A 12,882-nucleotide genomic window follows, 5' to 3' on the forward strand; every position below is an offset into this window, starting at 1 on the left:
TAGAATGCCCAGGACCACGGTTCTCCTCCTATGGTATGTGAAACCAGAAAATCCATGGAACGCCAGTAAAATTAACACTTTTATTCACCAACCAAATGTAAATCACACGCGTTTTCGTCCTACATACAGGACTTCATCAGACAAACTTCATTTTTTCAAAATCAGTTTAAATAGTCTGTTAAAACAACTATTTAATTATTAATCCAATAAAATACATTTCCTAAGAATCAAATTGACAAATCTCCTTTTACCTCTCATGAATATTAATACCTTTCTATGAAAGTGTCTTGTGCTTAACCTTATAAATTAATTTCTAAAACATTTCACATCATTTTCTATATAAATATTAATAAATAAAAATAATTTACTTTCTAAAAACATTTCATTTTGTATAATTAAGATAATTTCAATTTAAAACTCGGGTATGTAAGAATATCTGTTGTTTTAAAAGTTCTTTTGAACCTATATTTCATGTGTTTCTTCCCCCATCTAGTGTCCATTTTGGGAAATCACATTGAAGTATTTATTCAGATGTTATTAGCTCTCAATTTGAGTAGTGAAGAAATTGATATAAACTCATTCATTCCAGGTTTATTTCCTGCATCAAGGTTGACCTGCCACCAAAGTTCCCTACTTTCTAATATTTCCTCCCACATGCCACCCCTTATATCTGGTTTAACCTGATCCAGAACAAAAAATTCATATTTGAATTCAGTGCAAAAAATGGAATGTTTGAATAATGCATTTGTATTTTTCTTTTTTGTGATATCATAAGTGTGTTCGTATATCCTTCTCTTCAATTGTCTCTCCGTCTTCCCCACATAAAATGACTGACATGTCTGACAAATAACCAGATATACGACCCCTTTACTATCACAATTAAAGAAACCTTTACTACCCAACCATCTCTTTCTACTTTCAATGTAAACTTCCCCTCTGTTAATAATATATGAACACTGGTGGCACCTGCCACACCTATATGTTTCTACTTTGTTTCTATTCCCTTTATTTTTGCTACATCCATATCTTTCCAACATCCTTTTTATGTTGTAGGAATTCTTATAAACTACTTTTGGTTGCATTTTTGTGATCTCTTCCATGTCCGTCAAAGCAGAGAATTTATTCCATTCTTTATTCACAAGTTCCTTTACCTTCTGGTTAGCGGCATTATATTCCACTACTAAACAACTTCTTTTATATATTTGCTGACCATCATTATTCTTATTAACCTCTACCTGAATATTTTCCCCTTCACTGTTAATCCCTCTCCCTATAATTGGCTTAAATCTATCCTGCCTTCCTTTTTCCACTTCTTTCCTAATGTTACCTACAAATTGTACAGGGTAACCACGTTCCAGGAACATTTTTTCTAATGTTTTACACTCTAATTCAAAGTCATCGTCCCAACTAGTCATTCTTGACCCCCTTACAAATTGCCCTTTGACAATGTTCTTTTACTATGTAGGGGGTGGGCACTATTGTAGTGTAAATAGGAATTAACATATGTTTCCTTTCTATGTACTTTAGTGTCATACTTTCCATTTCTTTTATATATTTCAATGTCCAAGTATTTTAATGTTTCAGTACTAGTAGAATATGTGAATCTCAAGAAGTTAGTAGTTCCACTGATGTATTCAAAAAATTCCAAGAATTTTTCGAGTCCCCCTATCCAGAAGATCACAATGTCATCCAAAAACCTGTGGTACATTAGCCAATATTTTTTGTATTCACAATTAATAATATACTTTTCTTCCCATTTCAGTAAAACAATATTGGCATACGTGGGAGCGCATGCCGCCCCCATAGACACTCCAGATTTTTGCTGATAATATTCTCCTTGGAACATGATAAAATTAAATTTTAGCACATAATCCATAAATGCTACACAGGCTACTTTATCCTTTTGATTAAGTATTTTATCTTCAAAGATGCTCTCCTCAAACATTTCTATCCCTTCCTGATAGGGAATACAACTAAATAAATCAATAACATCAATTGTAACGAATAACATATCTTCTCTATAGTATTCAGGCTTCAATAGGCTCAAAAAATCCCAAGAATCCTTTAAAATGGTTTGGTTGTTGACCCAAATATGTTTACTTTTATAGTCAACAAACTTAGCCATGGGTACAGTTTTAGAGCCTTCTGCCAAAACTATAGGTCTAAGGGGGGGGGTCTTCCATATTTTTATGGATTTTGGGTATCACGAATATTGTAGCTATTCTTGGTTTATTCACCTATAAATACCTGAATGTTTTCATATCTATTACTTCTTCAGTAAGCAAATCCTGTATCAAATTATCTATTCGTTTATAAGCTACATTTACCTCATTCAAGGACACTATAGTATAAATTTTCTCATTCCTCAGAATTGTGTTCATCTTCCCATCATATATCAATTTATCCATAATAACTATCCCCCCTCCGTTGTCCGGTTTCATGACCCTAACTGTCCCATCTCCACTTAATTCTTTTAAAACTACCTTTTCTTCCAAGGTTAGGTTTTCATTACACCACACTTTGTCGCTCTTTCTCCTCACCCCTTCTATCAAAACATTCTCAAAATTTTTTATTTGAGGTAAAAGTGGGGGGTTGTAGATAGATTTTCTAATTAATCCATTTCCATTTAATTCTTGTTTTTCCATTCCTGCCCTTGAAGCCAATATTTCTAAGTTGATTTTTCTTATAAACAACTTTATATCAAGAATAGTTCTTGTAAAATCCCCCTTTACCATAGGTATAAATTTCAGCCCTTTACTTAAAAGGGTAAAATGCGGTATAGTCAAATTTATATTACCAAAATTATATATGCTAAATTCATTATAAGTATATTTAGTGTTTTCCCTATCTATTACAATGCTTTCAAAACAGTTTGTAGCAATTTGATTCTCAGGTGAGGGGGTATTATCCACTAAAATCTCCCCCTCCCTCTCCCCCCCCCAATTCTGAAAATGTTCTCCCCTTTCTTGATTACCAGGTTCGTACACCTTTTTTCCCCCCAACGGTGGAAATTCATTGTTGTACACCTCTGTTTCCCATTCAACATCACTTCTATTGACATACCCGCCTTGTTTTTTAAAAAAATTGTTGCTTTTTCTCATAAAACCATTTGTGTTGCACCCTTTTTCTATGGGTTTGGGGTAACTAATGTCATTCTCATATTCGTTAATGTCTCTTTTTAACTTCCCCATCTTACGTTGTGTTATGTTCTCACATTTGGTGTCAATGTCTCTCCTAATGTTATAAAATCTATCCCTTTCTTCTTTAATATTAAAAATTAAATCAGTCTTTATATTTTTATCCAATTCTTTGATCTCCTTCACCAATTCATTTTGCTTGTTTTCATTTTCTTCAATAATTGCTTTCAAAATTTCAAGCCCACAATTATTGAATATTTTCACCAAACTTTTATGAAAGTGAGACCCAACAACAACGTTATTAGGGTATTTAACCACCCACAACCCTTTAGGGACTATTTCCCTTTTCAGACACTCTCTTAAATAGGCATTTTCAATACTGTGTACCCTGTACTTCATCATATAATTATACATTTTGTTAATTTTGACTCTATACGAACTACCATCTTTAAAACTAAGATCATTTTGCTTCTTGTCACAAACATTATTAAATAAAAAGTCCTTTTTGAGCCATTCCTCAGTAGTTTTACTACTTTGTTTGTTTGTAACATACCTTTGTGCGCTGTACCACCAGCGCTCATTTTAGGTTTGGCCCCAAGTTCGTTATAAGAACCACTTCTTCTCTCCGGTTCATCCACTTCCTCTTCTAAAATCCTCGGAGTAAATGCAGGGTTGAAGTCAGTTATAACAGTGTCATCCAGGTCGCCGGTCCCATAACGGTTACCAATCAGCTCCCTTTTTCTCTTCCCTTTCGGTTGTTCTCTTTCTTCAACCCCTTCAGTCTCCTCTGATAACCGCTTCCTGTTAGTGACAAGGTTCACACAAAGAGGCGTGAGTAAGTCTATCAGCTCTGTGAGCTGTCCAATAAGCCTCCTAGTCTGTCCAGCTTCTTCATGGCCTTCGTCACTCATACTTTTATAACTGGTATGTACCAAGGAAAACGACCGATAGTCCACCTTCACAAAACCAAATAACAAAATTGAACGGCAGTTCTGAAAACACCAATAACTAATAATATAGAATGCCCAGGACCACGGTTCTCCTCCTATGGTAAATGAAACCAGAAAATCCACAAAACGCCAGTAACATTAACTTTTTTATTCACCAACCAAATATAAATCACACGCGTTTTCGTCCTACATGCAGGACTTCATCAGACAAACTTCTTTTCTTCAAAATCAGTTTAAATAGTCTATTAAAACAACTATTTAATTATTAATCCAATAAAATACATTTCCTAAGAATCAAATTGACAAATCTCCTTTTACCTCTCATGAATATTAATACCTTTCTACGAAAGTGTCTTGTGCTTAACCTTATAAATTCATTTCTAAAACATTTCACATCATTTTTTATATAAATATTAATAAATAAAAATAATTTACTTTCTAAAAACATTTCATTTTATATAATTAAAATAATTTCAATTTAAAACTTGGGTATGTAAGAATATCTGTTGTTTTAAAAGTTCTTTTGAACCTATATTTCATGAGTTTCTTCCTCCATCTAGTGTCCATTTTGGGAAATTACATTGAAGTATTTATTCAGATGTTATTAGCTCTCAATTTGAGTAGTGAAGAAATTGATATAAACTCATTCAGTCCAGGTTTATTTCCTGCATCAAGGTTGACCTGCCACCAAAGTTCCCTACTTTCTAATATTTCCTCCCACAGGCCACCCATTATATCTGGTTTAACCTGATGCAGAACAAAAAATTCATATTTGAATTCAGTGCAAAAAATGGAATGTTTGAATAATGCATTTGTATTTTTCTTTTTTGTGCTATCATAAGTGTGTTCGTATATCCTTCTCTTCAATTGTCTCTCCGTCTTCCCCACATAAAATGACTGACATGTCTGACAAATAACCAGATATACGACCCCTTTACTATCACAATTAAAGAAACCTTTACTACCCAACCATCTCTTTCTACTTTCAATGTAAACTTCCCCTCTGTTAATAATATATGAACACTGGTGGCACCTGCCACACCTATATGTTCCTACTTTGTTTCTATTCCCTTTATTTTTGCTACATCCATATCTTTCCAACATCCTTTTTAAGTTGTAGGAATTCTTATAAACTACTTTTGGTTGCATTTTTGTGATCTCTTCCATGTCCGTCAAAGCAGAGAATTTATTCCATTCTTTATTCACAAGTTCCTTTACCTTCTGGTTAGAGGCATTATATTCCACTACTAAACTTCTTTTATATATTTGCTGACCATCATTATTCTTATTAACCTCTACCTGAATATTTTCCCCTTCACTGTTAATCCCTCTCCCTATAATTGGCTTAAATCTATCCTGCCTTCCTTTTTCCACTTCTTTCCTAATGTTACCTACAAATTGTACAGGGTAACCACGTTCCAGGAACATTTTTTCTAATGTTTTACATTCTAATTCAAAGTCATCGTCCCAACTAGTCATTCTTGACCCCCTTACAAATTGCCCTTTGACAATGTTCTTTTACTATGTAGGGGGTGGGCACTATTGTAGTGTAAATAGGAATTAACATATGTTTCCTTTCTATGTACTTTAGTTTCATACTTTCCATTTCTTTTATATATTTCATTTCGTTATGGGACCGGCGACCTGGATGACACTGTTATAACTGACTTCAACCCTGCATTTACTCCGAGGATTTTAGAAGAGGAAGTGGATGAACCGGAGAGAAGAAGTGGTTTTTATAACGAACTTGGGGCCAAACCTAAAACGAGCGCTGTTGGTACAGTGCACAAAGGTACTGTTACAAACAAACAAAGTAATAAAACTACTGAGGAATGGCTCAAAAAGGACTTTTTATTTAATAATGTTTGTGACCAGAAGCGAAATGATTTTAGTTTTAAAGATGGTAGTTCATATAGAGTCAAAATTGACAAAATGTATAATTATATGATGAAGTACAGGGTACACAGTATTGAAAATGCCTATTTAAGAGAGTGTCTGAAAAGGGAAGTAGTCCCTAAAGGGTTGAGGGTGGTTAAATACCCTAATAATGTTGTTGTTGGGTCTCACTTTCATAAAAGTTTGGTGAAAATATTCAATAATTGTGGGCTTGAAATTTTGAAAGCAATTATTGAAGAAAATGAAAACAAGCAAAATGAATTGGTGAAGGAGATCGAAGAATTGGATAAAAATATAAAGACTGATTTAATTTTTAATATTAAAGAAGAAAGGGATAGATTTTATAACATTAGGAGAGACATTGACACCAAATGTGAGAACATAACACAACGTAAGATGGGGAAGTTAAAAAGAGACATTAACAAATATGAGAATGACATTAGTTACCCCAAACCCATAGAAAAAGGGTACAACACAAATGGTTTTAGGAGGAAAAGCAACAATTTTTTTAAAAAACAAGGCGGGTATGTCAATAGAAGTGATGTTGAATGGGAAACAGAGGTGTACAACAATGAATTTCCACCGTTGGGGGGAAAAAAGGTGTACGAACCTGGTAATCAAGAAAGGGGAGAACATTTTCAGAATTGGGGGGGGGAGAGGGAGGGGGAGATTTTAGTGGATAATACCCCCTCACCTGAGAATCAAATTGCTACAAACTGTTTTGAAAGCATTGTAATAGATAGGGAAAACACTAAATATACTTATAATGAATTTAGCATATATAATTTTGGTAATATAAATTTGACTATACCGCATTTTACCCTTTTAAGTAAAGGGCTGAAATTTATACCTATGGTAAAGGGGGATTTTACAAGAACTATTCTTGATATAAAGTTGTTTATAAGAAAAATCAACTTAGAAATATTGGCTTCAAGGGCAGGAATGGAAAAACAAGAATTAAATGGAAATGGATTAATTAGAAAATCTATCTACAACCCCCCATTTTTACCTCAAATAAAAAATTTTGAGAATGTTTTGATAGAAGGGGTGAGGAGAAAGAGCGACAAAGTGTGGTGTAATGAAAACCTAACCTTGGAAGAAAAGGTAGTTTTAAAAGAATTAAGTGGAGATGGGACAGTTAGGGTCATGAAACCGGACAACGGAGGGGGGATAGTTATTATGGATAAATTGATATATGATGGGAAGATGAACACAATTCTGAGGAATGAGAAAATTTATACTATAGTGTCCTTGAATGAGGTAAATGTAGCTTATAAACGAATAGATAATTTGATACAGGATTTGCTTACTGAAGAAGTAATAGATATGAAAACATTCAGGTATTTATAGGTGAATAAACCAAGAATAGCTACAATATTCGTGATACCCAAAATCCATAAAAATATGGAAGACCCCCCCCCCTTAGACCTATAGTTTTGGCAGAAAGCTCTAAAACTGTACCCATGGCTAAGTTTGTTGACTATAAAAGTAAACATATTTGGGTCAACAACCAAACCATTTTAAAGGATTCTTGGGATTTTTTGAGCCTATTGAAGCCTGAATACTATAGAGAAGATATGTTATTCGTTACAATTGATGTTATTGATTTATTTAGTTGTATTCCCTATCAGGAAGGGATAGAAATGTTTGAGGAGAGCATCTTTGAAGATAAAATACTTAATCAAAAGGATAAAGTAGCCTGTGTAGCATTTATGGATTATGTGCTAAAATTTAATTTTATCATGTTCCAAGGAGAATATTATCAGCAAAAATCTGGAGTGTCTATGGGCATGCTCCACGTATGCCAATATTGTTTTACTGAAATGGGAAGAAAAGTATATTATTAATTGTGAATACAAAAAATATTGGCTAATGTACCACAGGTTTTTGGATGACATTGTGATCTTCTGGATAGGGGGACTCGAAAAATTCTTGGAATTTTTTGAATACATCAGTGGAACTACTAACTTCTTGAGATTCACATATTCTACTAGTACTGAAACATTAAAATACTTGGGCATTGAAATATATAAAAGAAATGGAAAGTATGAAACTAAAGTACATAGAAAGGAAACATATGTTAATTCCTATTTACACTACAATAGTGCCCACCCCCTACATAGTAAAAGAACATTGTCAAAGGGCAATTTGTAAGGGGGTCAAGAATGACTAGTTGGGACGATGACTTTGAATTAGAATGTAAAACATTAGAAAAAATGTTCCTGGAACGTGGTTACCCTGTACAATTTGTAGGTAACATTAGGAAAGAAGTGGAAAAAGGAAGGCAGGATAGATTTAAGCCAATTATAGGGAGAGGGATTAACAGTGAAGGGGAAAATATTCAGGTAGAGGTTAATAAGAATAATGATGGTCAGCAAATATATAAAAGAAGTTTAGTAGTGGAATATAATGCCTCTAACCAGAAGGTAAAGGAACTTGTGAATAAAGAATGGAATAAATTCTCTGCTTTGTGGACATGGAAGAGATCACAAAATGCAACCAAAAGTAGTTTATAAGAATTCCTACAACTTAAAAAGGATGTTGGAAAGATATGGATGTAGCAAAAATAAAGGGAATAGAAACAAAGTAGGAACATATAGGTTTGGCAGGTGCCACCAGTGTTCATATATTATTAACAGAGGGGAAGTTTGCATTGAAAGTAGAAAGAGATGGTTGGGTAGTAAAGGTTTCTTTAATTGTGATAGTAAAGGGGTCGTATATCTGGTTATTTGTCAGACATGTCAGTCATTTTATGTGGGGAAGACGGAGAGACAATTGAAGAGAAGGATATACGAACACACTTATGATATCACAAAAAAGAAAAATACAAATGCATTATTCAAACATTCCATTTTTTGCACTGAATTCAAATATGAATTTTTTGTTCTGGATCAGGTTAAACCAGATATAAGGGGTGGCCTGTGGGAGGAAATATTAGAAAGTAGGGAACTTTGGTGGCAGGTCAACCTTGATGCAGGAAATAAACCTGGAATGAATGAGTTTATATCAATTTCTTCACTACTCAAATTGAGAGCTAATAACATCTGAATAAATACTTCAATGTAATTTCCCAAAATGGACACTAGATGGGGGAAGAAACACATGAAATATAGGTTCAAAAGAACTTTTACAACAACAGATATTCTTACATACCCGAGTTTTAAATCGAAATTATTTTAATTATACAAAATGAAATGTTTTTAGAAAGTAAATTATTTTTATTTATTAATATTTATATAAAAAATGATGTGAAATGTTTTAGAAATGAATTTATAAGGTTAAGCACAAGACACTTTCATAGAAAGGTATTAATATTCATGAGAGGTAAAAGGAGATTTGTCAATTTGATTCTTAGGAAATGTATTTTATTGGATTAATAATTAAATAGTTGTTTTAACAGACTATTTAAACTGATTTTGAAGAAATGAAGTTTGTCTGATGAAGTCCTGTATGTAGGACGAAAACGCATGTGATTTACATTTGGTTGGTGAATAAAAGCGTTAATTTTACTGGCGTTCCGTGGATTTTCTGGTTTCACATGCCATAGGAGGAGAACCGTGGTCCTGTGCATTCTATATTACTAGTTATTGGTGTTTTCAGAACTACCTATACCAACAGGTTTTGAATGTAAATATAAGACCGTCACTGCTATACTGACTGTGGCAGCCAGCATATCAATCACTGTGTGCAATGGCACACTTGCCATGTCACCACACAGACATATCGTACAACTGTAGCAGTCACACAGATACCATGGTGCACCAATACACAGTGTATATAACATGTCCTATGGAGTCTGTGTCATGACTGTACAAATGTAGTCTGTCTCCTTCATGCTTTGATGGGAATGTGTATTGTCCCATACAGGCAGGTGTCAGATCCCACTGTGTACCTCCCATGCAGCCATGACAGGAGTAACACATGTCTGACATGTTCTACACACCTACAACATCAATGTTGTACATAGCACATACTGGGGAGACTGATACATAGCACACACAGTACACCATAAGTGAAACAAGCCCCCCATTCATGTAAAGCACACATCTGCTGTGACACACATCATGTGCAGGTTACACAATGGGATGCAGAACATGACAATCATAACTGATGTTGCCAACTGATCCAGACACAGGATATTTGTAGATGGGTACACTCCATCACCACAGCTTGTAGATGTGCATGTTTTGAAAACAGAGGTGACATGTATCAAGGGTAGTGGGCCTTATCACAAAATATGAATGCATGAGTACAGTAGATTCCTGTCCCAGAGACGTCCCATACTCTGGATATGGCTACCAATCTATGTCAAGCAAAGTTCTTCATTAGCACTCTTCAGGACAAATCTTGATGGATGGATGGGAAATAGGAAATACACCCCGTTGATCACTTCTGTGTCTCTGCTCGACAGTGGCACAGGAAAATAACTTTTTTGGGTGGCGTAAGCCAGGGAATCTTGTTGGCTAGGCTTACGGAGGCAGTTGGGCCAATGTTAGACTGTCATGCACATATGAACCTATGGAGACATGAACGTGTACTGCTATACCTTGCTGATGTCATATTTCTGCTGTGCTGAATTGTCATCCTGTGCTGCCTTACTGCCACCATGTGTTCATAGGTTATCCCCTCAGACTTCTGGAAAGGAAACATACACAGTTCCATGACATACCTGTCATTGTGTAACAATACTGCCTGTACAACATCATACAACATAAGGTACACAAAAGTATGCTGTGTATTTATGACACATGCCAGCATACAGTATATGTTGTTGACTACTACAAGAGGCATAGCAACAAAATACTGCAATACACAAGTACATGTCAAGTAATATATTCACCCTGTGCATCAGACACATAGCTTCATTTCCCTGCATCAGTGGGAAGCATGACAGGGATGTGGCACAGGTATCATCACTTGCACAGTCTGTCATGTGGGGTGCTGGAGGCCTAGGCGGGTCCAAACAGTTGACAGCATGTTTGTTAGTCAGGAAGGGGAGCATTTCAGATGGACCATGGAGAGGTGCCGTGTGTGTTTGTAGGTGACCTGCATGTGACAGTGGTGTGTGAGTGTGTGCATATATACAGTAAAGCTCAGTGCTAGCCCTACATGTGTGTATGGTGGACGGCTTTAGACCATACATGGTTGAGTTGACAGTTCACCATCTCTGCCCTGAACACAGGAACAGACTGTGCCAGGAGTTGCACACCATGTACCTGACAGTGACTGCTGTTTGCTAGGACCATGTCCCTAATAAGATCACCCAGGACCATCAGCTATGGCCTGCCATGTCATGGTGTGGACAACATACTCTCCTCTCTAGCCCTGGATGTACTGCCCCTATGGAAGTGTAACTGTGCACAGCCACATGGACTCTCAGCAGATGATGTTGGTGACCTACATACTTGAGTCGGATGCCCTCCTCCAACCACACATTCCAGCACAGACAATGTGTGGTCCAAGACAGGCACTGTCCCAGCCCAGCATCTGTCCACTGCATCAGTGAACCAATCCAAGGTGTCACTAATGTGGTGGAGGCAGTCAAGGATGTCAGACTGTGCTGCATCTATAACCCTAAGCATACATCTGGTGTTCTGCTCAGAATGTTCCTGTACCTCCATGATGGCCCGAAACATGCATCTAGTGACTCCATGATGTGACCTGCAATAGGTGGTGGATAGACAGCAGTCCTCCTATGAGTACCCTTGTCAATCTAACTGTGCGGGACCTCGCCAGCTCTCTAGCTATGGCCACTGTCTATACTCACAGGAGCCATAGCTGCCACATTGTCCTGTCCAATGTCTCCATCCTCTCACTGTCCAATATCTATGGCCTCTGAGGACTGGGTATGTGTGGGCATGCTAACTGTCTAGGGAGACAATGGGGGCAGAACAGGGATGTCAACCTCTTGGACAGATTCAGCCCCTGACATTCCCACCTGTACCTTACTGTGTCCACCATCATCATCAGAGTCCAAAGAGACACTAACATCAGGTTGTGTGGGGGAGAAAACCCAACCCTCCCAGTCACCTCTGAAAACCAAGACAATAGCAGTACATTACTACCTGCACTATAATATATGGAAAATCCACAAAGACCCATAATAATGGTGATCCACAACTGCATTAACAGTCTCACATCTTTTCAACTCTGCTTTCAAGCACAACAAACTTCCTCACAACAACATACACATTTGACTCGAGGCACTTAGGACAAGCATGTCAGGTAACTCAAGTTAAACTTGACCAGTGCACTTTACTTTTCAGTTATGCAATATGACACTATACTTGATAAAACAACACATAACACCCAGTACACTTATCTTAAAAAAATAAATCCAAATACAAGTTTCAATGCCTAAGGTATGTACCACCAACTTTTCATTTTTTAAAAGGCATGTCGGATCACTTGCCTCATGTACAGCACGAGGCTTATTCATGATTCATTATAACTGCAAACTTGTTTCTGTTCATTCAACTATACTCCTGTGATTACCCACTCAAACAACCTTAGGTAAATGTTCCAGACTGGAAGATACAAACATTCTACTTTGGTTACACACAAGATTATGTTTACATAGGGAATTATTCTGGCCCTTAACCTTTATAGTGTGTATACATTTTCCATAACAAAACATTATCAAGCTTGCCAGGAACAGGACCATGGCCTTGGACAACACCTGACGGACCTGTGAAATGGTGAGGGTGAGGTAATTTCAGTACCAACTCATGCTGCAGCACAACAGGGTTATACCTACATATATCTAAATGTACAGTACATACTGTGTTACTTAATGTATTGGTGTCATTCTGAGTATGATTGTACAACTTAAAACCCATCCCCGCAAAGCATATTGACCTGACACCCATGTAAAGGTATGTACAGCCTGACAGACCAAC

The 12,882-nt window shown here is 36.3% G+C and overlaps 1 protein-coding gene across 1 annotated transcript in view; it reads left to right on the top strand.

The window, feature by feature from the left end:
• The first annotated feature begins 6,019 nt into the window (after positions 1-6,019).
• Positions 6,020-12,882, top strand: part of LOC122808147 — a 644,680-nt gene continuing 637,817 nt past the window's right edge. Inside the window, exon 1 of the mRNA XM_044079118.1 lies at positions 6,020-6,596. Coding sequence (XP_043935053.1) covers positions 6,020-6,596 — 577 coding nt within the window. The remainder of the gene's footprint in view (positions 6,597-12,882) is intronic.

Source organism: Protopterus annectens, chromosome 8.part0 (assembly GCF_019279795.1).
Source record: "Protopterus annectens isolate FY-2018-M chromosome 8.part0, PAN1.0, whole genome shotgun sequence".
In the NCBI taxonomy this organism is placed as follows: Eukaryota; Metazoa; Chordata; order Ceratodontiformes; family Protopteridae; genus Protopterus; species Protopterus annectens.